Source organism: Falco cherrug, chromosome 3 (assembly GCF_023634085.1).
Source record: "Falco cherrug isolate bFalChe1 chromosome 3, bFalChe1.pri, whole genome shotgun sequence".
Lineage (NCBI taxonomy): Eukaryota > Metazoa > Chordata > Aves > Falconiformes > Falconidae > Falco > Falco cherrug.
Window position 1 is genome coordinate 90,671,439 of NC_073699.1, and position 24,542 is coordinate 90,695,980.

At 43.3% G+C, this 24,542-nt stretch overlaps 1 protein-coding gene across 4 annotated transcripts in view; it reads right to left on the bottom strand.

Annotated features, from left to right (window-relative positions):
* Positions 1–8,082: 8,082 nt before the first annotated feature.
* The window catches only part of RNF152 (ring finger protein 152), a 45,933-nt gene continuing 29,473 nt past the window's right edge, over positions 8,083–24,542 (bottom strand). For 2 of the 4 annotated variants that reach the window (XM_055705710.1, XM_055705712.1), the window contains exon 2: positions 8,083–12,127. In XM_055705710.1, the coding sequence (XP_055561685.1) occupies positions 11,325–11,936 (612 nt within the window). In that variant the 5' untranslated portion in view covers positions 11,937–12,127 and the 3' untranslated portion in view covers positions 8,083–11,324. Of the gene's footprint in view, positions 12,128–20,777; positions 24,366–24,542 lie in introns of those variants that run through there. The other 2 variants (XM_055705713.1, XM_055705711.1) reach the window with 2 other exon arrangements.

The following is a 24,542-nucleotide window of genomic DNA, read 5'->3' on the forward strand; positions in this document are numbered from 1 at the left end:
ATTTCCTGTGCACTGCTGTCTCATTGTTCACTGCAAGTTCCAATTTAAGTTTTTCTTCAGCTTGAGTCATTTATTGGGGAGCATTTCCCATATGGTCATTCTAATTTCTAATAAGATTCAAGTCTACACTGTAGCTTTTTCATATGTTTGGCACATACAGAATCTGTCTCTCTCTTCCCTCTACTCTTCTACCTACACATCATCAAAACAGAAATTTAATCATCTTTTAGATGGCTACCACTGTGTTAAATTTGGTTTGAAAGGTCAACAGAAAGGGACACACAGACACAGAGCATGAGTGTGCATGTCTCATTTCCATAGGAAACCAGGTTTAAAAATGAAAGATTTACAAGGAAAATGAGCTGCACTTTTGCTCACAGCAATACACTCATTTAAACACCAGACACTGCTGACTATAAAAAATTATCTGTATCTATTGGTCCTCACCTTGGGTATTGTAAATCCTCAGAGCTCCTCTGAAGTTATTGGATTTACATTCATTAATACCAGTCGCCCATTAATTTCATGTTTATAAGAAAGTGTGTCTGATAAGAAGGTAAGAGAGTATCTCTAGACCTACACGCATGAGTGTAGGCACATGTATGTGTGAGCACATGTACACTCAAGAATCACAGAACATTACAGGGAAATGTCACAACCTCTCCCATCCCAAAGGACTTGCACCCAAGTCAAGGCCAAAGCTGTACCAAACTTGTAAAGTTGCCCAGGGAAAGAAAGGGAGTGCAACCCATTCATTTTTCTCCCTCTCTTTCACAGGCTTATAAAAGTGGCTTTCTGATGGACCACTTGAAAGTCACCTCCACCCATCTAAAACTTGGCTGAGGATCTCAGTCTTCCTTTATTACTGCGCAACTCTATTAAAGCTCTCAGTGGAACCAATGAGTGAATGTCCCAGCCAATTTTACTTTTTGTATTAAAAAGAAAAGCACACGCTAGTCTATTGAAAATAATTTTTAAGAATTTTAATCATAGCAAATGTGTCTGAACAGTTCTCATAAAATCAGCGCTTCCACATATACAAAGGACAAGACTCCAGAGATCAGCCTACAAAAATACCGTGTGTTAAAACAGGGGCAGGGGAGTGGGATGTACACAGAAGGGGGCAGTTAGAAACTCAGCAATGTTTGAGATGCCTTCTAGGACAGACAAAGCGAGCAAAGAATGCTTCTCCAGTTATGCAGATTTCTCAACAGCACTTTAATTTCACCTTTAGAAAGTCAATATTTGACAAAATTTTGACATGGCAGCCTAGCAGCTCATATATCTGTAAGGGCTGGTTAGCCCTTCATAAGAAAAGAAAGGGGAAGTAATTTAAAACCAAGTTATATGTGTTCTTGCTTCTGAAACACGTCAAGAACTTCAGTTCACAGCCATTGAACAGTGCCAACCTGCTTGTTTAGCTAGAATACAATTAACGAGCGGTGGGGGAGACAGCCTAGAGAGAGCAAGGGACCATGTAAAACAAGAGTGTAAAACAAGGAGCAGAGACAGCGGCAGAGCTGTAGGAGAGCCATGTGTGCCTGAGGACAGACTCTACTTTTCAGCTTCTGGTGTAACTATTCTTAAAACAAGATCCAAATCTTCATTCAGCTCTTGTTTTAATGAATGTACTAAGTGCGCAGATACATACACACATCTTCAGGGTTGGCACTGAGATAGAAAACCAACACTCACTTCAAAGCTGTGTTGAGGACACTTCAGGTGACCTTCAAATCATTCACTGTTTTTCCTTTGTCTTTTTGTTTTAACGCCTGTCAAAGTTCATTTGCCTTCACCAAAACAAAACAAAAAAAAATAAAACCACCAAAAAACAACCATGCAGCAATCCCCGCTCCTTCCTGTCTCTCTTAGTAATACAGAAACCCTTGCTAATAGGGATATTGCAAAGACGGACCCTGTGGAATGGGCTTTTTAGATCTGCTTTAGGTTACAGCTCACTTGCAAGGAGCAATTAGGGATACTGTAGCTGAAGTAATCCAAACTCATATCAACTGCAAGTAGCTTGAAATACATGCTGAGAAGCTGACAAGCAGCTTCCCTAGAGAATACATGCCTGTGTGCAGCTGGTCCTGCCCTCTCTGCTGCAGCCCTGTGCCACACCAGCCGGCTGGTTTCCAACCACAGGGACTGCAGCAGGGAGAATGCCTGGCTGCAAAGACTGTCGCTGCTCCCCCTTCACTTTCCAGCAATCACCGACAGCATCTGCTGCCTCACAGGACTCAAAAATATTTTTCTTCTCAGAGGTCCTCTGTTTAGCAAGGTTTAGCCTCCAAAACACAAAGCCTGTTGGGACTCATTTGGAGCACAGCTGAAATGCAGGGGCACCTCTGCCTTCCTCTGACAGTTTAAATAGGTACAGAACAGATGGTATGAATGTGGCCTGAACAAAGAACAGCTTTGCTCCTCTTTTTGTTTTTCCTAGTGCCTGTTTTTGTTTTTCCAGAACAATTATAAGCAAAATGAGGGTGGGGGAGGAGGCGGGAGGATGAGAAACACTTTTTACAGCCTACCACAAAAAAGTATCTGAGCAGCACACTGATTGTTAGTGCAGCAACAGACACAGCACCCTGCCATGGGGCAGCCTGCTTTGGGACTACCCTTCTCCCCTGAAGCTGACTAGAAGGGCAGGTTCTCCAGTTTGCAGGATACTGAGTGGCCAGGAGAGCTTGACGTGTCATGGCTTAGAAAGCTGCCAGAATCTTACAGAAAGGTTCTCAGGTTTCTTTTAAACCTTGAAAGTCATATCTATGGCAGAGGAACCATAAGACCCCACGCTCTAACCAGAGATGTTATGTTGGACCACTCCAGCAAGGAGAATATTTGTGGTGTGTCCTTACGGGGCTGTTGTTTCAACAGAGATTTTTGGTGGGTCCTGTCCACATTTCACCCGGTTCGACGCCTGCCCCAGGACACCTCCCTTCCCCTTGGGCGGACAAGCAAGCACAGCAGGGGCGGACTGTGCTAGGACAATTTAACCAGATTTCCATCTTCATTTGTCAAAAGTCAGGCCAGTGACCCAATCAAGGATTTAACAATCTCTTAAGGAGACTGATAATTTTCCCCCCAAATTGGTAAATATCTCCTTATCAAAGGCTGCCTGCTTTAGATCTATAAAATGAGGACTGCCACTGCATATAGGACATGTGACAGAGATCCTCAGAGGCCAAGTCCACTAACGGCTTTAAATGAGGCATAAGACTCAAGTTTGATCTCAGAGAACTGACAGTCACAACTAATTCCACATATAGTGCTCTGCGGGCTCAACATCCAGAAAATCCAGACTCTGCACATTTCAGCAGGCATTTTAAACTTAACAGGCAGCACGTGACATTTCATTAAGATTTTGGTGCTATTGCAGTTTTCAGCTGTTAGGAGGTTTATGAGGTATTACAAAACAGCAGCACATACATAGATTTTGAAACTCAGCAGACCTAATCTGAGCCATGAATATGGATTTTCTTCTTCCTTATATCCCTTCCTCACCAAAGGAAGATGAATCACTACATTGTCACTGATATGGAACAAAAAACCCCAAAAAAGCTGTTAATGAATGATGTTAAGAATCAGATTGTGCAAATAATTTCTAGTCTCTGAGTTTTACTCTTGTTTTGCTATTGCTTTTTTATTAAAAAAAAAAAAGCTATAGTAAAGAAATAATAATCCAAAATACTAATTTAGAGAGGACATATGATAATAACAGCAGACAAAGAGGTATTGCACATAAGACTCTGTATAGAGCCCTGGAGATGTTCCTATTTCTGTGGCAACTTGTTACTATTTTCACCACTGAAAATGCAGAAGAAATTTGCAGTTACTTATATATACAAAGGTATTTTCCTTGCAAATCTGCAGGGAAATAGCATGGCCAAACAGGCTGAAGAAGAGGAAACAGAAGATGGCATGCTGATAAGGAAACAGTACAAAGTGATTTTTAGGTTTCTTGTTATAAAGGACGAAAGAAAGAACCCAAACCCAAAGTCAGGCATCAGCAATAACAAACACAGAGAGTGTCTAGGGTATTAAAAAGTATCCTGATTTATCCACTGCTCCTGTCATTTCTCTTGATCCCAGGGGTCTGCTGGAGTTGCTGCATGCTTGTTCTGCCTGGAAGGTTGCTGAAAGACATTCGATGTTGCAATTCTTTGTTTATCACAAAACCATGCTCCTTGCTGGTAACATTTTACAACTCTTATCATGCTGCTCAATCCAGCTACAACTGTCCAAATCTTGTCTTCTATAAACCAGAGGTCAGAAAGGAAAAGAAAGAACATTCTACGTATCCATTGCAGCTAGCCAGTTTAGCGAATATAATCATTAAGCAGGGATTCAGTTTTATCAACCTGTAGATTTAGCAAATCCCTCAGCATTTGAGCACAGCAGGAAAGAAGCGATTAGAATTCAATTGATTTCGCCTGAGTTTTTTAAATCGTCATCACTCTGGATTCCTAGGGTGGGTTTTGGTGTGGGTCTGAACAGCGAGCTTTTTTGCTTTTTTGCTTTTTTTTTTTTTTCACCATAAGTTAAGAATTCTCACCTATGTACCATGAGCAATTAAAAATAGAAGAGTTATAGAAATACAGGTTTCTACACTTGGGTGCTTGAAAGTGCCTTGGGGTATTACAGAGCCTAGTCAATATGCTTTCAAATTTCAAAATAAAACCTCCCCCAAAGCAAATTATTACTTCAAATATTCTTTAAGAGTCATGCAGACTAGCCAAGTATCAAGAAATAAACACCTTAGTGTAAGTCCACCTCTATTCAAGAAAGTATTTAATCATGTGTGACTGAAGCCCTTCAGCTGTCTTAGACGTACTGCTTTAGTGCTTTCTGAGTTAGTATATTTTCCTAATAATATGTCCTAATATATGTCCCAGATATCTCAATACATTCCTTAAGCAAATCTTTAAGAAACATCTGTGACCATTATTCCAAATAATTTAAGCAAGAAATTATTCATTCTCAGTTCAATCAGCAAATTGGCTGTGCTTCAGAACTGAGCAATCTTTTATGCTCATAGTCAGCCACATGCATCTACCATATGACATACTGTTTTGAAAGTATTGTAAGATCCACCACCATTCTTAAATTCTTGAAAGTGAAATCACACGCTTTCCAATGACAACCTGAATTCAAACCATCTTGCAGGGGAAGATTTTTTTCAGATCTTGAGCCAGACTCAGATTTCTCTCAAGCAGATGCAAATCCTAATGACTCAGAACTAGTCAGTGCATGCGGCCATCCACAGGGCAATGCTTCCAAAACTGACCAGCGCGGTGACAAAACACACACCTCTTTTTATAATTCTCAAGGCAGGCAAGTAAATTACACTTGGCATGAAACTACTCAGGTTTCTCATTTATTTGTTTCTCATTTCTTTTATTTACTCCATCTTGAAAACCAAGCCAGAAAGCTACAGACCCCTAACCCAATCTTACTATTTCTTGTAGGTTGAGTGCAATAGCTGTACCAAATAGCCATCTCCTTTGCTTTCAGCTTCTCAAATCTAATAGGTTCAGTAAATCCTGTCTTTAGCTGTTTGGCATCACCAACTTGTCATCTTCATTATTAGTCCTGGGAGATGGCCACCTGCTTTTGTGCGTTCAGTCAACACACACGCAAATAAAACAAGTGTTTCTTTTAAACAATGTGACACATCTGCACACACTGAGAATTCAAGTCCTTGCTTTTTCATCCCGACTTCTTCCCCCTGAATCCCCGTTCAGCTTGTGTCTGGGCCTTGAGCTTCAGTGATGAAGCTGCCTCAGCCCCTCATCATCCCAGCACCATAAAGCACATGGCTTTCCTGAGATATGAAAGCCTGAGGCCCTTTAACTAATCCTCTTGGCCTCTCTCTGCTACAGATGGGCATGTACTGTGTGCATACCTGCCCCAAACATGGAAACACGCCCCTGTGCTCCACTGTGTAGGTGCTCCCTGCATGCCCACGAGTACCCATTTCATCCCCATGCTTAGGTGCTTCAGTGTGATATAGATGAGGAGAGTGAAACCAGTGGACTTGTGTAGATCTGAAAGGGACCACGGGATGGATAAGGGGGACAGGAAATATTTCCTTCCGGCTCTGGATCTTAACTAATCCCTGAGAATTGCCTCTGATGTTCAGGAACCATGCTTAGCACAAAATTACAGGAATTATTTAGAACTAAAATAAAAATGTACTGAAGCATAAGGAAATGCTTGAAAAATGCATTTTCTGAACATTTATTAAGCATTAAATTTCACTGAACTTGGAAGGTAATTTTTTTCATTAGAGATGCTCAGGGCAACTTAAGATATGTCTGTAAAATCGTTCCAACTTGAGGATGAAGCAAGCAGCTTTGCTTGTTAACAAGAGCATGCAGGAGGTGAAGTGACAAAGAGGAAGAACACAACAGCCCCAGCTGTCAGGCCTACGGACAGTGTACAACACCGGAAAGGTCATTAATGCGCTGTAAATCCATTGCAGCATTTCCAGACAATCTTGTCTTGCTGAAGCTCTTGCACAAAAAACTTTGCCTTCAGGGCCAGCGCATCCTTCGACAGCCTCCCAGATGATGCTGGGACTCATTTGCTGCCATTTACCTTCTTTCTTCCCTCCCTCCCTCCCTCCCTCCCTCCCTCCCTCCCTCCCTCCCCCCTCCATCCACCCACAGAAAAAGTCTGGAAAAAACACATCTCACAGTTCAGCCCCAACATTTACTCAAGATGTGTTCACTTGACATGCAAATGTCTCCTGCAGTATTCACCCAAGTGTCTCCTGCCAGCAGGCCACATTCCCTGGGGGCAGTTTAGCTGTGGATGGTGAGTACAGCCCCTTTCTATGACTGGAAGGAGGCACCATTCTCCACTACATGGCATTGCTGTGAAAAGATCCAGGGAACATAGAGGCTTGGACCAGTTTACACAGTAGACTGATGCCTGGAGCTTTTGATACCAGGACACCTACAGAAGAGCTCAACTCATGTATGAAATGTTTGGGTTTGGTTTAGCCCTGTTGTGAATGTAACAAAACCAGTGCAATGTCAGCTATCTCTACTTCAGAAAAGCATTTGCAATATTAGAAAGGTTGGCTGCCCAGGGCTCCAGCAATAACATGGCTAGGAAGGCAGGCTCAAGGGGAAGGGCAAGCAGGCATGCCAGTCTGTACAACACATGCTTAAGTCAAGGCAAATAATCCCTCACTTCCATAAGCAAAACATTTACTTAAAACTTCCAAGTAATCTAATTAAAACAGGAAAAAGAAAAAAAACATGTGCCTCTTGGTAGTCACCAGCTATAACTCTGTATTCCCAGGTAATTAAAATATTAACAACCTTTACAGTTCACCACAATCCACGCAACATTTTGCCTTAAAATGCTGAGAGTTGAATTCCAGCCACCCCCTCATAAAATCAGAGCAGTTTTGCCAAATTCCCTTCCACGCTCTTCATTTGATGGCAAAGTAACAGAGGTACCATAATTCACTTGATATCATTCTTTTCCTGCTGATGTTTTATTCAGACTGAGCTTCGTTAATAAAGATGAAACTTTGGGTTAATGATTGATCCATGTTTACAAACCATCCAGGCTCCTTTACATCTTGGTTAAGCATGAACAATCACCGAACACACAATTTCCTAAAAAAAATCTCACATACCAAAATTGCATATTTTGAATTTTTAAAATTCACTAAACAAAATTTCACAGAGTGAACCCTAAAGTCTGTTTTCCAGCAAAGCACAAGCCAAAAATGGAAGTTGGGCCTCCCCCCTGGAAAAAAAATGAAGCTGGACCCCAACACACACTTCCTTCCCATTAAACAAGCAAATAAATACACATTCATACAGAGTAATTTGCTCTAAAAATGCAGGTGCTTGAATAATTACCCACAAGTTTTAGCATAAATTTTGGTTGCTCAAACGGTACTGTGTCACAGTCTTTTTTGAGGAGGAACTGAGCAGTGATTTCTTACTGGGCAACAGAGAAGAAAAACTAGCCCAGAACCTGATGATTCTGACACAACTCCAAATGTGTTTCTCCACAGAGAAAAATTACAAAGACAAAGCTGTTTATTTTTTTTAAAAAAAAAAAAAAAAAAAGTAAAAAAAAAAAGTTAGAGGTGTATATAGCAGTATCACTTTTTAATGCCAGGTATTGGATCAAGGAATGGGACAGACTGCACTGCATTTTTAAAGTAGTATGACTATTGACATACTTGAGAAACACTTTAACACTGTAAATTACAACAAACAATTTAGTTCACTTCTACACAAGTCAGCAAAAAAGATAGGTGATCCAACATGATATGGCAGCTGCAAATTTAAAATTGAAGTCACAGACCGAAGCCAGAACAGAAACATCTCCAGGACTCCTATTTATAAAAAGGAATGAACATACACACTGTGCGCACACAAGCAGGCAAGAATCTTGAGGTTTTACTTATTGCTCTTACACAAGGCTGTGAGCAGGCAAATGTCTGGATCAGAAATTAGGTCAAACATGCATTTCAGCAGGCATGAAAAGTACAGGAAATTCATATTAACAAAACAATGTACTGTGTTACGTAATACAGGATGGTATTCTGCTAATAGAATACTTACGTCATTAATACCGGATAAAGTCCAGGTCTGCCTGTTGCACAATGTGTTATGCAGGGTGGTATTATAACCTAATTTCTGATTTATCTTTCATACTGCACCCTCCATGTAGGGACGAAGAGGGCGGTTTTCAAGACAGCCGTTCTTTGTAACGCCGGAGAAACTTCAGCCTCAAGAGCTTCAGTTGGCCAGGTACAGCCAGAAGGAGGTTAACGTTATCAGCACTGTATCTCCAGGACCTGCTCTTTCACTGCCTCGTGTTTTTGTGCAGTCACTGACAACTCAGGTAAACAAATGCAGAAGCTGGTGCAAAATGCAGCAGCGCTGCTCTCAGAGCATCTTCCAGCTATGCTATATGCTCCTGCAATTGCTACAGGGGATAAGGCAGTAGAAGGTCAAGTCCTGTATCTGGTCACTTCCTCAAAAGTCTTATAAAGGCAAGATTTTTTTGTGAACTGGCTTTCCTTTACAGAATAAGCAGCGTAGTGTGGATGTCAGTAGAAATCTGGCTACCTAGTGGCAACAAGAGATTAGCACATTCACAAGACACGTTTTGGAATACCTGCTGTTCCCTACTGCAACCAAATTAAACATGCTGCGGAGAGGTGTCCATGTAATTACAACACTGGTAAGCCAGGTTCAAGGCATACTGCACATGGGCCTTGCATGAAAAAGGCATTGGATGTGTTATCTGAGGATTTTTTTTTTTTGCTGTGCTATGCACACATATGACAGTAGATAAAAATCAGCACAATGGTTCCTCTCCATACATGACCCAACACACGCCATAACAATTAAGCACCATATGCTATTCTTCTGTTAGCAGGAATCAAGGAAGAAAATGGTGGTTTGGGAACAGGGAGAGGAAGAAATCCAGCATGAAGTTAGAGGTATGTTCCTGGCAGAAGTCCTAGCTGAGAATGTTTATTGTGAACGAGCAACTGGATTTTGTGACATAACCAGAACACCACTGGTATCTAAAGGGCCAGCTTGGGCACCACATAATCAAAATTATGTTCTCCAGTGTTGTAATATGGCATTGAGCAATCTCTAATTAATTACTAGAAAGAGCAGTAGGTGGACAACAAGAGGTCATGCTTCAGGAAGGTTAGGCTTTGTACTTGCAAAAAGCAGCAGTGCAAATCAATAGATTCTTCTGTCTTACTAAAGGTCTGTCATGTGCCCCTTGATCCAATCCCTAAATCTCACACAAATTTCAGCTTTCAGGCTTGTCAAATAGCCAAATTCACACTGAGCTCTGTTTTACTTCCAAGCAGTACTACTAAAGCTAGCGGAACTGCTTAGAGCAAGGCGCTACTGCAGTGAATGTTCAGGAATTTGGCTCTTCCAAAGAAGTGAACTGCCAATGACTGGGGATTCATGACACTCACAGGTGGAGGGAGACACTTCCTGTGGTGTTTTTTTCAAAATCTGTCCTTACAAACACCAACATTTATAAGACTGGAATGCGAGGAAAGGCTTTGTTACAGTCACACAGAAATTTTGACACCAGGACAGCCACAGTGGTTTAGGAGGGGTAGCCCACTCCGTAGAGGGTTGGTTTGGCCTGGGTTGCCCTCACAGCAGGAGTCACTGCCTCTTACTAGATGACTGCATATAAGGGTCCTCGGTCTCAGTTGGGATGGTGAGGCCTCCTTAGAGCAACTCCTCTGTCACACCATCCATGGGTGCACGGTTTTATCTCCTAGAAAAGAGGGAAGCAAAATGGGTCTAAATTCCTTAAAAATGATTAAGAAAAAACATCCTCTAGAAAAAGAAGAAGAACAATTTGTTATCGCAGTCTTGCAGGAGGAGTCCTAGGACTTCTCATGACCCTTCACTAATGGCTATGAAGGTCAGGTTGCTGAGAAGCCCTGCTGCCAGATTGGATGTAAAACAGTATGTCCAGTGTTTACCATTCAAAGCCATCCTTTGCTTGAAGCCAGCTAGGCAGAAGTGTTTTGGCTGTATTTTTAGATATTCCTCCTAGCCCACTTTGCTTCCCTGCTTGGAAGCTCCTTCAAATTAAAGATGCTGCAAGTGCCACTTCCCTGATGTTGAAAAAGATGGGGAAAAACAGAGAGAGGCAAAAAACACACACCATGGAAAGAAATGATTGCTTGTAAAACACTTCCTTTTAAAAACTACTGTACAACTCCCTAACTTGGTATAATTAATGTGTAGTTTAAAACATATAAAATGTCTTACCAGCTAAATGATTTCTTGGTTTTACAAGTCTTCCTCCCTCTCCCCATTAAAAAATAATGCATGTGTGGACTGGTATTGAACACCTTGTACAGAGTCACGCACAAATTCTCCTTTAATTCTACATGGAGCAGCTTTGATTTTAATCTACTGTGTTTAGAGAAGAGCTCATACCGTATACTTTACAGTGTCACCAGCTACACAGATGTCTTTAATCTTGTAACACCATTAAGAAAAGAAGAAAAAAAAAATCACTCTAAGTTGCAGTCCCTTTGATAAATGATTACGGTGACGCATGCAGTCCTCCTCAGCGCCGCCGCTGCCAGACATAGGATGTGATTTCCTCTGCACGCTGCCGAGGCCCGACAATGCACTACTGGGGGCTGTGGCCAGGCCAGTGCACCACTGCCCCAGCGCACAGTGTGCTGCAGTCACTGGGCAAAGCTGCGGTGAATTGTCTCGCTTGATACCACCACCACCACCCCAACCCAACCCCCGGGGGAGCGCACGCACCCGCTCCCCACCTCAGCCGCAGGAGATGACCGTGAAGCGCTTGGAAATGCACGACATGTTGTGGAGGACGATGCCCAGGAGAAAGACCAAGACACAGGCCACCAGGATCACAGTGCAAACCCCTGACCAGGTGGAGCTTTTCACAGCGCCTCTCCGGTCCGGCTCCTCCGCTCCCCCCTCAGCGGGAAGGCCGCCCTGCAGCGGCTGCTGCTCTGCCGGGATCGTCACCACTGCCAGGGACTTCTGCTGGCTGCCAGGCAGGAGGCGGCAGCCAATGTCTCCCGGCAGTAGTGCCCTCTCCTTGGAGAGGGGCAAGGGCAGCATGTAGCACCCATTACTGGGCAGTTTGATGAAGACAGGGGTGTGCTCCGAGGTGTGGGGGATTGCAATGACGGCAATCACCTCAGGGTCGTCAGGCAGCTGCGACACAGAGTACCCAGGCGGCAGCTTGGTGATCCCGCGGCACCAGGGGCAACGCAGGTCCTTCTGGCTGGTCCTCATCTGCTGCAGGCACACTGAGCAGCAGGTGTGCTTGCAGTCCAGCAGCTTGGGCCGCCGGCGGGGGCTGTAGTAGTTGAAGCAAATCTGGCACTCCAGCAGAGAGTCCTGGGACAGGGTCTCCATGGCTGGTGCAGGGAGGCACGGCAGGCCTGGCGCCAAGCCTCACGCCGGCGCCCCACAGCCGAGGGGCAGCACCCGCCTTCCTGCGCTGCTGCTGCTGCTGCTGCTGCTGCTGCTGCTGCTGCTGCTCGGGGCAGCGCCGGGTGCCGGCTACGGAGAGCGCAGGAGAACCTCTGGCCTCAACTGTTCAGCACCTGAGACAAACAGAAAAATATGAAGGAACAGGTTACTTGCAGGAACCAGTGGGAACAAAAGAGTCCAGCTAAGTGGGAACTAAAACTAGTGCTCACTCTGTAATCTAGTGGGAGAAATACATTTGCAGCCCTTAATAAGAAAGCATCTTCCCACTGGCTTCACCAAACTGCTCAGCAGCAAACTTTCAGGTCAGCTATCACTACATCTCCCTTATTACTTTTTTCCCACAGCTGTACAATCCCTACCAACCCACCAGTCCACCACTCACGTTATATTTATACCCATAACAGGGGAGCCTGAGTTTACTAAGCAGGTCCTTCAGCATCTAATCTCCTGTCATATTTTCAGGACTTTTCAGCCCTTCCTGCACTTTAACAATTCTCTCATTTAATCCTTTAAACCTCTGAGGATTTTTAGCTATTTGGCTCAACCACTAAGTCTGCATGAAAAGTGGGGGAAAGAAAAATTAAGTTTAAACAGATGTATTTCTACAGGCTTCTGAACTTATGCCTGTGCATGAATGAGCAACCAAGTAACTGTACTGAAACACCCATATTTGCACACAACAAAAAGGAATGGCATAATTTTCGGTTAAATTAACTGTTTGCCTGGTTACACAAGCAGCTTGTTGAACATGGTCCTCTGAAACATAAACCTCACTGACAAAAACTTGACCTGAGACAAAAAGCTCTGTTTAGACCCAGGACCACCAAACACCACAGAGAACAATCTGTTAATGCACTGAATTAAAGGCAAATTATTACTAACCTTGTTCTAAACTATTCACTACAAAGGGATTCTTTGCATTTCCCCACTTATTTCTTACAGCTATGCAAAAAAAAAAGGCAGCTGTGTTCACTTTCACAGTGAGTTGTTGAACTTTGGTTGATTTTGGTCATTCCAACACATGGTATATATGAACAGAAAGCATTTTTACAACTTTTTACATTGCCTTCCTTGTTGTATTCAAAGAAGTATCAGCCTGAGTTTGCATCCAAAAATACAATAAAGAAAACCCAAAATATTTGCATGCTGACCTTTGATCTTCTCTTATTGCAATGTTATTCCCAAAATATTTTGAGTTAATACCCGAGCACCACAGCTGTCAGAGGACGACTTCTTTTCCATACAGTTATTTCTTGCTCTTCCCTCTGGATCAGAGCACCTAGGTGGCAACACGCTAATCGATGGGTGACGTCAGTAAAACAGAAATAACGTAGCTCAAGAAGAGAAGACAGGCACAGTCATGGGGTTTGCAATGCAGGACAGCCCTCTGGACCACTCTGTCCCATATCCTGCTTCTGGCAGTTACCGGTACTTGAATAGGGAAAACAAAATGCACGTCATCTCTCTTCAAACGCTAATGACTGATATCACCGACATTGGCAGAACTGGCCCTGCTGCCGATTTTGTAACAGCAGTGGATTTTGGCTCACAAGGCGCTTCAGCAAACACGCAGTGACAATCCTGACTCAGGAGGGAGCAGGGGCTGCAGTTATGAAGGCAGGAGCTTGTGAAACACAGGCAATGGCTGCCAGGGGAAATGGCATGTTGCCAGCCGCCTGAATGGCACTTTTGGGTTGCTTTGCCTGAACACGGCACAGAGACCATCTCTGGGAGGAAAGACCCCTGCCAGCATGAAGCCAGCATAGGTCCATGCAGCACCTGCTCTGCACCAGCACTGTATAATGTGGTATTAAGGGATAGTCCATGCACAGACGGAGCCCAACACTGCTGCAGAAGGGGCTAAGCATACACTGCCCATGTGCAGGCTGCACCAAGGGAAAGTGGAAGAAAAATAGCAGAGGTCTTATCTTCTTTATCCTGCCCTTCCTGTTACTATGTCCACATCCCTACAATACAGACAGGCACAAAGGAAGACCATCAGAAAGGGTCATTAAAAGACCAGCATGCAGGAGAGAGAGAAAAAAGTGGAAGAGAACTATCCACAATGCTAGGCGGTTCCCAGCTGAAAAACACTGACAAAGGCCAGATTAGAAACTAGTTATAGGAGCTTAGGAATTAATCACTGAAGCCATCAGACCAAGTTTTCAGCCAGAAGCAACCCAGCACTTTTATATTTTGCACAGAAACATCCATACAAAATTTTCTGTTACCCACTGTCCAAGCCAAACTCGAGCTCAGACATTACAAGACACAACTCTGATCTGCTGTATCTGCAAATCTACCCAAAAAAACCCGGTACAACAATAGTGCAGTATTATTATGAGTCACAATGACTGGAAATTCAGAAGGTAAGGCTTATGTTTAAAAACAGGTGGAAGTACTCCTTCTGCAGATGTAAATCCATATCTCTGCATAGAAGCTCTGGTCTCCACATTTTAGATGTCAATGGACTGACTGATGAAGTTCTCTGACCTCATTTAGCTGTCACCTACAACCATCTCTCTCCACTTACAGTGCTGCAAGTAAACCATTGTCTTATTGATGTGAATGTTATTGGGATCAAGATCATTCTTCTGATTGCATATCCTTGTCCAGAAGTCATAAACTCATCCACTATCAAGACCCTCATACCTGTCCCAGTGACATCCTTACAGTAGCTCAGGGCTAGGAGAGAATGAGATGAGTATTTGGAACTGAAGAATAAAACAAAAGTCACCTCCAGGCAAACAGTGTACTAAGGAAAAGAAAAAGAAACATCCCAACAAGATCTCAGCTAGTTTGAATGCCAAGTAATCCTGTGAAGCATTTCTCCAGGAGGTCAAAGTTTTAAAGCATTAGTGCAATCTATAGGAAGAAAAAGGAAAAGGATGGAGCCAAATTAAAAGGTTAAGATAGGGCTTACCAGCCCACCTACATTACATACATTGTTCAGATATGTGTGGATATATTTGCAGAAGCTGTAAATATAGCAACAACCCCATTTTGACCTGATGCTGAATCAAGGAAACAGTCACTTCCAACTGCGTGTCTTGAAGTTACACTTTTTTCCTTTTTTGGTTTTTTTTTTTCTGAAAGAACAACTACAAACATTATTTCAAGTAACAAGGCTGCATATACCAATGCTGAATTACATAATTTCTTACTTTCCCAGAACGTCTCAAATAATGATCAGAGGTGTATTTTGACAGGTCAGTGATAAGACCCAGTAAGCAGAGAGAGAGGTTAGTATGATTCCTTCAGAATATGTCTGAAGACAAGTTAAAGAGTAGCCACAGCCATCTAACCCCTCGGCCTTTGCTGAAACTGCCTTGTTCAAAGGTTGGACATGTAGCTTCATGGGCGCAGTGTAACTTTATTCCCAACCATACCGAAAGCCTAGCAACACTCCTGAATTCTGCCACAGCTCAGTTTGGGGATAAAAGAAAGTCAAGCCTTCATCTATAGTCAGAATCAAACTGCATAATATCTATTTGATTAATTTTGTAGTAAACAGGATGGAAAAAGCTTGCTCTCAGTACTATTCTACCACTTCACTGTCATAACTCTGCCAGAGGAGCAGAACTCCTCTTCGACAGGGGGCTCAACTCGAGTTTGTGCTCAACATACCCCCACACCAGTTGGAGGTACTGAGCTATCACAGGTGAACACCTCGCTCAAAGCTTACTCAGACTGGTCTCTTCCTGGCGCTTCACGCACAAAGACCAAGAGGCAGTTGGCTTGCACGTGAGGGCCTGGCTGATGTCAAGCATCAACCAAAACCATTATTTTGTCATTATTTGCTCACAGCACCCAGCGATGCTTAAGAAGGGCAAAGGGACTGTTGACACATAGAGGGTGGCAGAGGAATCAGAATAGGCTGTCAAGGATGTCTACGTCTCTGAAGAACGACAGCATATATGTATGTGTGGATAGGGGCAGGCGTGTGGAAGGGAGTGCTGGGGACTATGACAGTGAGGCCATACACACAGACAGAGGGAACTGCAACTGTGAGTAGTCACTCTGCCTGACACAAACCTGACAGCAACTGGAAAGTCTTCAGGGCTGAGATCTAACTAGCAACACAAATAAAAACTAACTGGGTATGAAAATCCACAAGTTCCAAAACTCAAGCGTCAGAAAGGAGCAGGAGCAAAGGAGGCGAGAAGAGACAGGCCTTGAGAAGAATGAACAGCAGACCTTTCTGCCTCCCTTGCACCCTCGTCCCCTTGCTGTGGGTCTGCCCAAGATCCACAGGGCTGCCGCTGACCAGCGAGACAATGAATCACAAGCAGCTGCAGAGACCCAGGGAGGAACCTGCAAAGCTGATTACCCCTGTGGCAGAAGATCAAAGTACAGCCAGGTGGCTGACAGCATGGCACAAAGGTCCTCCTTGCAAATTTGGGCTGACTTTTGCATGAACCAAGAGTTTTTAAGATCTGAGAAATGATTGCGTGACTCGGGCAATAAAGGTCTGGAGAATAAAACAGGTATTTCAGCTGTCTGTCAGTCATGCTATCTGTTCTGCTGGTACCTTGACAGAGGCCACAGCAGAGCACCAAGCTCTCTTTTACTGGGTGAGCAGGAGGCCAGGAATGACAAGGAATCAGCTTCATACTCCCCGAGAAGAAGGGGGAAAGGAGCTTTTGTTGCTCTCTTGCAATTCATAGCTTCCCAGCACAGAGTAGGGAGATGCTGCAGGAGGTGAACAGATGAAGGCTGCTGCAGCTAGTATAGCACAGCTACGGAGAGCAAAAGGAAGAAGAAAGCACAGGTTTGCTGCAGAGAAAGCTCTGCACAAACCCTATTTGCTGCAGAGAAAGCTCTGCACAAACCCTAACTATAAAGTGGTCCCCAAGTGGCCAGGTCAGAAAAGACAACTGCTTTTGGAACCCATGGCAAAGACAGACATGGAACATCCATGACAGGAGTTGGGCAATGTCAGAGAACAGAGCAATGGCAAATCCTTACCTATTGACATAACGGTTTTTATTAAGCAAGGACAGCCCTGGTGATACTAAGCAATGGAAACCACAGCCTTGAAGGGGTGCTGCCTCCCCTGAAGAACTCAGAACTATCTTCACATATCTTCCTAACATATTAGGGCCCAGAATTATATCAACTTGAAAGCCCCAAAAATATAATTTAATGATGCCTGTGGAATCTAATACAATTCACAGAAGATTAAACATCATATCATATTTTTAAAGACTGGATTTGGGGCATGTTGATGTAGTTAGCTGATCACTGAAAGAAAGCCTCAAAAACTTTGCACAGACTTATACATGTATTTAGGCATGCTCTGCTTGCTGCACAGCAAGGTTAATAACAGGCTTTCAGCAAGGCAGCGCATTGACGATACTTCACCTTTCTCAAGGAAGGTTCATTACGTAAAGTCCCCAAACACATTAAGAATTCTTTGACAGTATTACTGAGTATGTATGATTTATGATGAAGAAAGAGGAAAATCCATTCATTTCAGGTGCCCTTAGGCTGGAAAGGAGGTGGGGGGTAAGGCCACAGTACTGTTCTCCATAGGAGAACTAATTGCAAGAATCATCTGCCCACAGACATGGAAGGAAACATGTGCTAGAGTCACTTCAAACTGATAGTGAGGAGGAAGGAACATATTAAATATTTGGAAGCATTTCTGCTACAAAATTCAGCATTGTTCTATTTTCAGCAAATTCATGTTTGGACAAAACACATCAGGGCTGTTGCAAATGCCCAGGATGTGCTACCTGATTTCTCCTCAATATCCTTCACTAAATGGTCCTATTTATTTTTAGGCTGTTCTGTAGCACTAATTACCATAGTAACTGAGAATAGCACAATGATCAATTAATTTATTCATCACAACACCCTTGTTAAGAGAGAAGTATTTTCACTATATCCTTTCATCATCTAAGAAAAGAAGTTCTGAGAAAAAAGAAGCGGTTGCTCCAAGGTCATACAAAGCTCCACCCAGACTGCCTCAAAGCTCCTGGACAGCTTCATCACAAGCTCCACTTTTCACCTTGTGAGCCACCAGGCAGAGGTGACAGATTCTGGATAGCTTCTTTTTTGCAGCAGAGAATCAACAAAGCTCAGAAAACCACCCACTTCTCCCAGCTCTTCCACCTGGCAGCAACTCCATGCATGGTATGCCTGAGATTTTTTGTGGCTTTCAATGTACGTATCAGCTCTTCCACAGACCGTGAATATGATGAGAGCTTGTGATCCAGAAGTTAAATGGACACAGTTCATCCACCATGTAGATTACAACTGAGAGGACTATATGCATTTTCAGGGACATAAAGCTAACAATAAGGCAACAAAGATAACCTGTTCTTCTCTCCAGAATTACCTGTTTTCCAGGCACTTCCCTTTCAGTCAGGCAGCATATAGCCACCATCCTTTCCATTTAGTTATTCACAATTGTACAGAAACATTGCAGAACAAAAGCATTTTAATTTGGCCAAATCCTTAACCAGCGCAAGCTGGCACTGTTCCTTTAGCTTTAGTCCAGCCCTTGCCAAGATGAGAATCAGGTGTACATGTTCCTGGATGCATAAAGCCACAAAGAAATAAAGCTGAGTGAAACTGTGATATATGAGTCTACAACATCCTATGAACCAGTGCCAGGGGATCCATGCTAATGGAGAGAGAATCTGCTCTGGATGATATCAATGGCACAGATCAAACAGGACAGCCGTTGTCCTGCCTCTCTGGCAGCTGAGCAATTGCAGGCGGATCACAAAAAAGGAGCCTAGTTACAAGGTATCATCCCACAGCATTTACCTTAGAAATTGCCACCAGCCAGCCCTAGAAATAGGAGACAGAGGCAAAAAGGTCACCCACAGGAATGTAACTAGATGTAGAAGTTTACAATTTTGGAGCAAAAACAGATCAGGTGAAAACACCAATCTTTGGTGTTTATAGAAAACAGAGAGAGACTCACATGCTGCTCGTTGTTCCATGTCACATAGTCAGCTGCACTGCTCCCTCTTTTTATCTACAAACTTTGACACATCCACATTCCCTGGCTCCAAAGACCTTATTTTGGTCAAATATGACTGGGATCAGCTGCACTTTGTTCCGACAGCAAACACTACTAATAACCTGCAACGTGCCAGGTCAGCAAACAACAGGTACAGTTCCTTACTGCTGAGTCAAAACAGTACAGCTATACTCATTGGACAGTTTCACACGATGTGCTTTGCCAGTGAGAAACGTTATCTGACATTAAAACCTTCCTCAGAAATGTGCCCATTTCAGACAGAGGCAGACAGCTTTCCTGCCCACCCAGCCCTCTGGCAGCCCTCTGTGTAGGTGCTCCTGAAGCCCAGACAGTGGGAGCCTGACCTGCTCCTCACCAGCCCAACGGTGACACATCTGCAGATTTTTGACAAGGTCACTTGTCAAGCTGCCCCAGAACTATGGTTCCCTAAATCTCCCAGGCTTCCTCCAGCCTGACAGAACACAGTGAACCCCCAGGTGAAGCTCTGCCCTGCTAGGCGAGTGTGAAAGTATTCCTTACTACTTCTGCTGACCTAAGTCCTAGCATTTCTCTTCCTGCATGAGGGTTGGACTGACAGGATGAGAGACCTGACTGTTGTCCTAGGCCATCCCAAATGTGAAAATATCCCAGCACCGGATATTAAAAGGTTCCTCCCAATTTGCAAATAAACAAAATTTCCAGCATTCAAAGCATCCCAAGGGATGGTACTCATTTCTACGGCCCACTCTGAGCACACCACTTTCAGAGTCATTAGCACTTCTTCAGTTTTGTTGGCTGCTCTTAATTATGCCTGACTCACTCCTAAACCCCAGGGTGAGAGGCATTAAAAGCCAGTTTTTTCCACTGCCAAGTGAGAGGCCCATTTGCCATTCAAACTGACATCAAGAGGAATGGGGGTGGGAGGGGTGGTGTGAAAAGAAATCTACCCCTCAGCCCCAGAATAAAAGCAGCATCAGTAGTTATTAATGACCAGGACATGTGGAGCAGGTGGTTGGCAAAGACGGATTTAGGCGTTGCTTCCCTAACTTAATGTGAGGCCCCACGTTCAGTCACTCAAGCCAAAATCCCACAGCCTTGCAGGAGGAGGTATAGGCATTAAACTCGCTCTCAGTAACAGCTTTTAAATGCAATGCAATATCTTCTTTCTAAGAGATTTTCATTTATGGCAACACAACAGTTCTGTGGCGTTTGAAATGCTGAGAGGCATGAAGCACCTGATCACTTAAATGACAAATTTTGCTCTCCTATTAGAGTCTTATGCTTCATCTGCCATTGATAGAATTTGCCTGATACCTGAAGAGAAACTTAATTAAAAGATTCTTCCCTCCCTCCCCTGAGGATTTGGTATTAGACTTAGAAAATACATCATCCAGAAAAAAAAAGAAAAGTAATTTGAAATAAAGCTCAAATGCAGACGTTTCTCAATGATACAGGTCAGCGGGTGATTGAGTGGGAATCAGCTTGAATTAGTGTATTAAGACACCAGTCTGTAATTACAGGAGAGTGCTACAGCTCTCTGAGGTCATTGAATAGGTTTTGATAAAACTAGGTCAAAATCTACCTGGCTCAAACAGGGGAGGAGAGAAAGGAATCGATACTCACACGTTCACACACTGACTATGCAATACAAAAACTGAAAACTCAATTTCACACTTAACTCAGCAAACAGAAGTCCTTCAAATGAGAGTTTTAACTGTTGCAACTCTGCTCTGTGCTCCCACCTCATACATCCCACCTGCTTAACATGCTGTGCACTCTGTACTCACCCCACGTGGCTTCCTGAGGATGTGATCCTGCAAGCCACATCACCAAACAGCTACCTTCACATGGCTGCTAAAAAAAGTGCAACAGACCTAAGGGAATCAAAATAATACATCCTTTTACACTGAAATAGATGTGATTAAGAAATAGGAAAATATTTTGTTAGAAGCCACAGAACAAGAAGTAAGTAAATACTTCTCTTTCATAGACTATAAAGAAGTTGAATAAGGTCTGAAGGAGATTAGATGGGGCAGGGGCAGCTTTTTTCATCTTTCTACCTTTCTCCTGAAATCTGCTAAATGGGCAGCACAAGGGAGTAAAGCCCCCTCTTTATCAAAAGAAAAGGTGTAACAGAGTCCTAACGCAGAAGAACTGCTTCCAAGAGCTTATCTTCACGACAGTAGAAGACAGCAAACTAATATGCATCCTCAAGGTCAACTGCGATGCTATTTCCTAATGCAGACAAATTGTGATCTTCATGCATTTTCGGTCTCTGATAAGCACTACAGCTACTCCAGGTCATGGCACTGGTCATTCTGGTTTGCAGACTACACCAAAAGGAACTGGAACTGATCCAAAAGCTCCTTTCTTATTGGAAACTAATCATTCACCCTGTAACTCTGTCAGCTAGTAATATTAATACCACCCTTACTTAGTGAATTTTGGGAACGGTCCAACTCTCACTGCGACCAAGCCTGAACTGCATCCATATCGATGATTTCCTATTTCATGATTTATATCTCTGTCTTCACACCAGTACAATCCTCCAGAAGAGCTTTAGCAGGCTATAGTAGATAAATAATTTCTTCCTATACTTTTCCAAACCACATGTTTCTCGCCGTAAACTATAAAGACTCCAGGAGCTCCAGTCCTGACAAGTTATGAAGTGCATGGCCTGACATTAGCCACAAAAGCTAATGGGAAGACACACGTTCAAGGTCAGTTGCACATTTACATAGTTAACACACTGTTCATCAATACAGAACGTCGTGCCAGCAGCCACAGGCAGATAAAGGGAATCGCTAAGTGCAGATGCCTTTGCTACCCTTGTACCACCCTGAAAATGTGTGACCTGAGGAAACATGATACAGCCTTCCCACAACAGCTGCAACTAAACAACTGGTGGCACATCAACTAACTCAACCAGCTACACAGCATGACTCGAAGCCCCAGTACCACCAGAGAAAATTTCTGACTAGGGGTGAGACAACGGACATCAGCAGAAGCTCTCAGCTCTCTCCTTCATGCCCATGGACATGGACATCCCCGTGAGAGAAATGAGAAGACTCCCATGGATGGACTTCTATGATGAAGTCTAGAATAGAGTTGAGGGGATTTGCACCGAGTCTTTCCCCCATACGAACCGGCACCATTTGCAGACAAAAGTAGTTTCACAGCTAAGCAATGTGGTGCTCTCAAGGGCAACCACCGTAACCGAGGTCAGCTCCGCCACACCCCTCTCCAGTGGGCTGAGATAAATTACAGCTCTGGAAGACTGAGCTCAGAGCTGCTAGCCTCTGTGCTCTGGCAGCCATGCTGGGATGGGGACAGTAACTGGCTGCTCATATGCACAGGAAAATAAATTATTCTTGTCCATATCATGTGAAATCTACTGTGACTTTTCTTCACAGAGATGGTATTCAATTCCAAAAGCCACTCACCTTCTGTAGCTGCAAGAAGTTTATCAGACCTGCCAAGCTTTGTCAGGTTGTATTTCATTCTTTCTAAAGTAAGCTTCAAAGCTTGAACTAGACATCACCCATCATATTTCTGCCATTCAAAGTCTGGCTGCTTTTGATACATCCCGGTGTGAAAATAGTTTAACTAACAGTATACAGCATTTTTGCTGTATGGAGCGCAAATGCTCAGAAAGGACTGTGTTACGCTACATCAGAGTAAAACAACCAAAATGAAGCAAACTGCTTTACCTCTTAATTTTGGGCCTAGTTCTGCAGTCCTTGCAATGTAAATCAGAACAAACTTAGAAAAGATAATGGCATAATGTTGCTAATGCTCAAGACTCCATCACAATCTTAATAGTATACAGTCATGGTGCATCCCAGGCTCACGGGATTATGGACGATCAATTCAGTACTCGGTAAAAATCAAGCTGCTAGCCTCATATTTCTGAAGAAAAGCCTGAAAACATGAACTTCAGAAGCCCCAAATCCCAGTTAGGTAGAACCCCTAAACTTCAGTCTCTGTCTTGCAAGCCAGTCTCATGATTTCTGCATGTGAGTTAGAGCTCACTAAAGAAATGTAGTTTTGAGGTGAACAAATTCATTGGCAGTTTCAGATCAAATTAAGCAAATACTTTCTCCTTAGGCAAAAATGGTCATTTCCATTAAAATGTCAGCTCATTGCAACATTCATTTCAATTCAACTGTTTTCTTTCAGAAGAAATTCATGAAAATGTAATGCAAAGGGCAAACAAAGCTTTTTGTACTGACTCTGTACCAATTTTTCTTCTGATGTGGTCAGCCACTGAGTGAGTCAGAAGTACCTCTTACTCATATCACTCTACTGCTGGATGTGGAATGCTTAAGTCTAGCAATACACCATGATTTCTTTACTTTTCCCAGTCTAGCAAAAGCAGATGAGATAAACACTCTCCAGCTATCAGCAGCAGTTTTGTAGCAGCATGTTTACAAAGCCACTTACTCAGCTTTTTTTGGTTGCTGGCTTAAAAAAAAAATGACAATATGGGGCATTTTCAACATACAAGTCACTTTTCATGATGCGATCGAACCCTGAAGAGGACTACATGTTTGAAAGGATTGCTGTTTTTTACAGGTGTTTCCTGCTAAGGATCTAAATGATCTTACTTTGAAAGGTGGTTCAGGGATTTCTAAAAAAAGTCACACTCATCCCAATGATCTCCAGAGTATATCCCAAAAGCATTAATTGCTTTTGAAGACTTACCTCAGGTACGCTTCATCACTTATTTCCAACATTTATTTCACCTTGAATGCTGTGTTCATTTTTGGGCCCCTCACTACAGGAAAGACTTTGAGGTGTTGGAGTGTGTCCAGAGAAGGGCAACGAAGCTGGTGAAGTGTCTAGAGAACAAGTCCTATGAAGAACAGCTGAGGGAACTGGGGTTGTTTAGCCTGGAGAAAAGGAGGTTCAGGGCAAGACCCTATTGCTCTTTACAACCGTCTGAAAGGAGGTTGTAGCAAGGTGGGTGTCAGTCTCTTGTCCCAAGTAACAAGTGATAGGACAAGAGGAAACAGCCTCAAGTTGTACCAGGGGAGGTTTAGATTGGATATAAGGAAAAATTTATTCACCAGAAGGGTTGTCAAGCACTGGAACAGGCTGCCCAGAGAAGTGGTTGAGTCGCCATCCCTGGAGATATTTGAAAGATGTGCAGACATGGTGCTTAATTATATGGGTTAGTGGTGGACTTGGCAGTGTTGGGTTAATGGTTGGACTCAATGATCTTGAAGGTCTTTTCCAACCTAAACGAATCTATGACTCTATTCCATGTAGCACCACACAGAACAGCAGTTAAGAACCAAAGAGATGTCTTAGGGACTGCTAAAAGAAAGGGGGAAAGGGTAAAAGTCTGTGTTGCCACTCTAGAAAGTGTTGCATTGGAAGAGATGATCTAAGAAGACACAGTGTGCATGCATACAGCTTTAAACACCTATGCAGGATTTGACCACATTCCACTCAGTTGAGGTCTTTGTTCCATTTTTGCTATAGTATTACATTTGTGTGCCTTACAGTGGTGCACTGAACACTGGAAACGTCAATGCACACAACCAAAC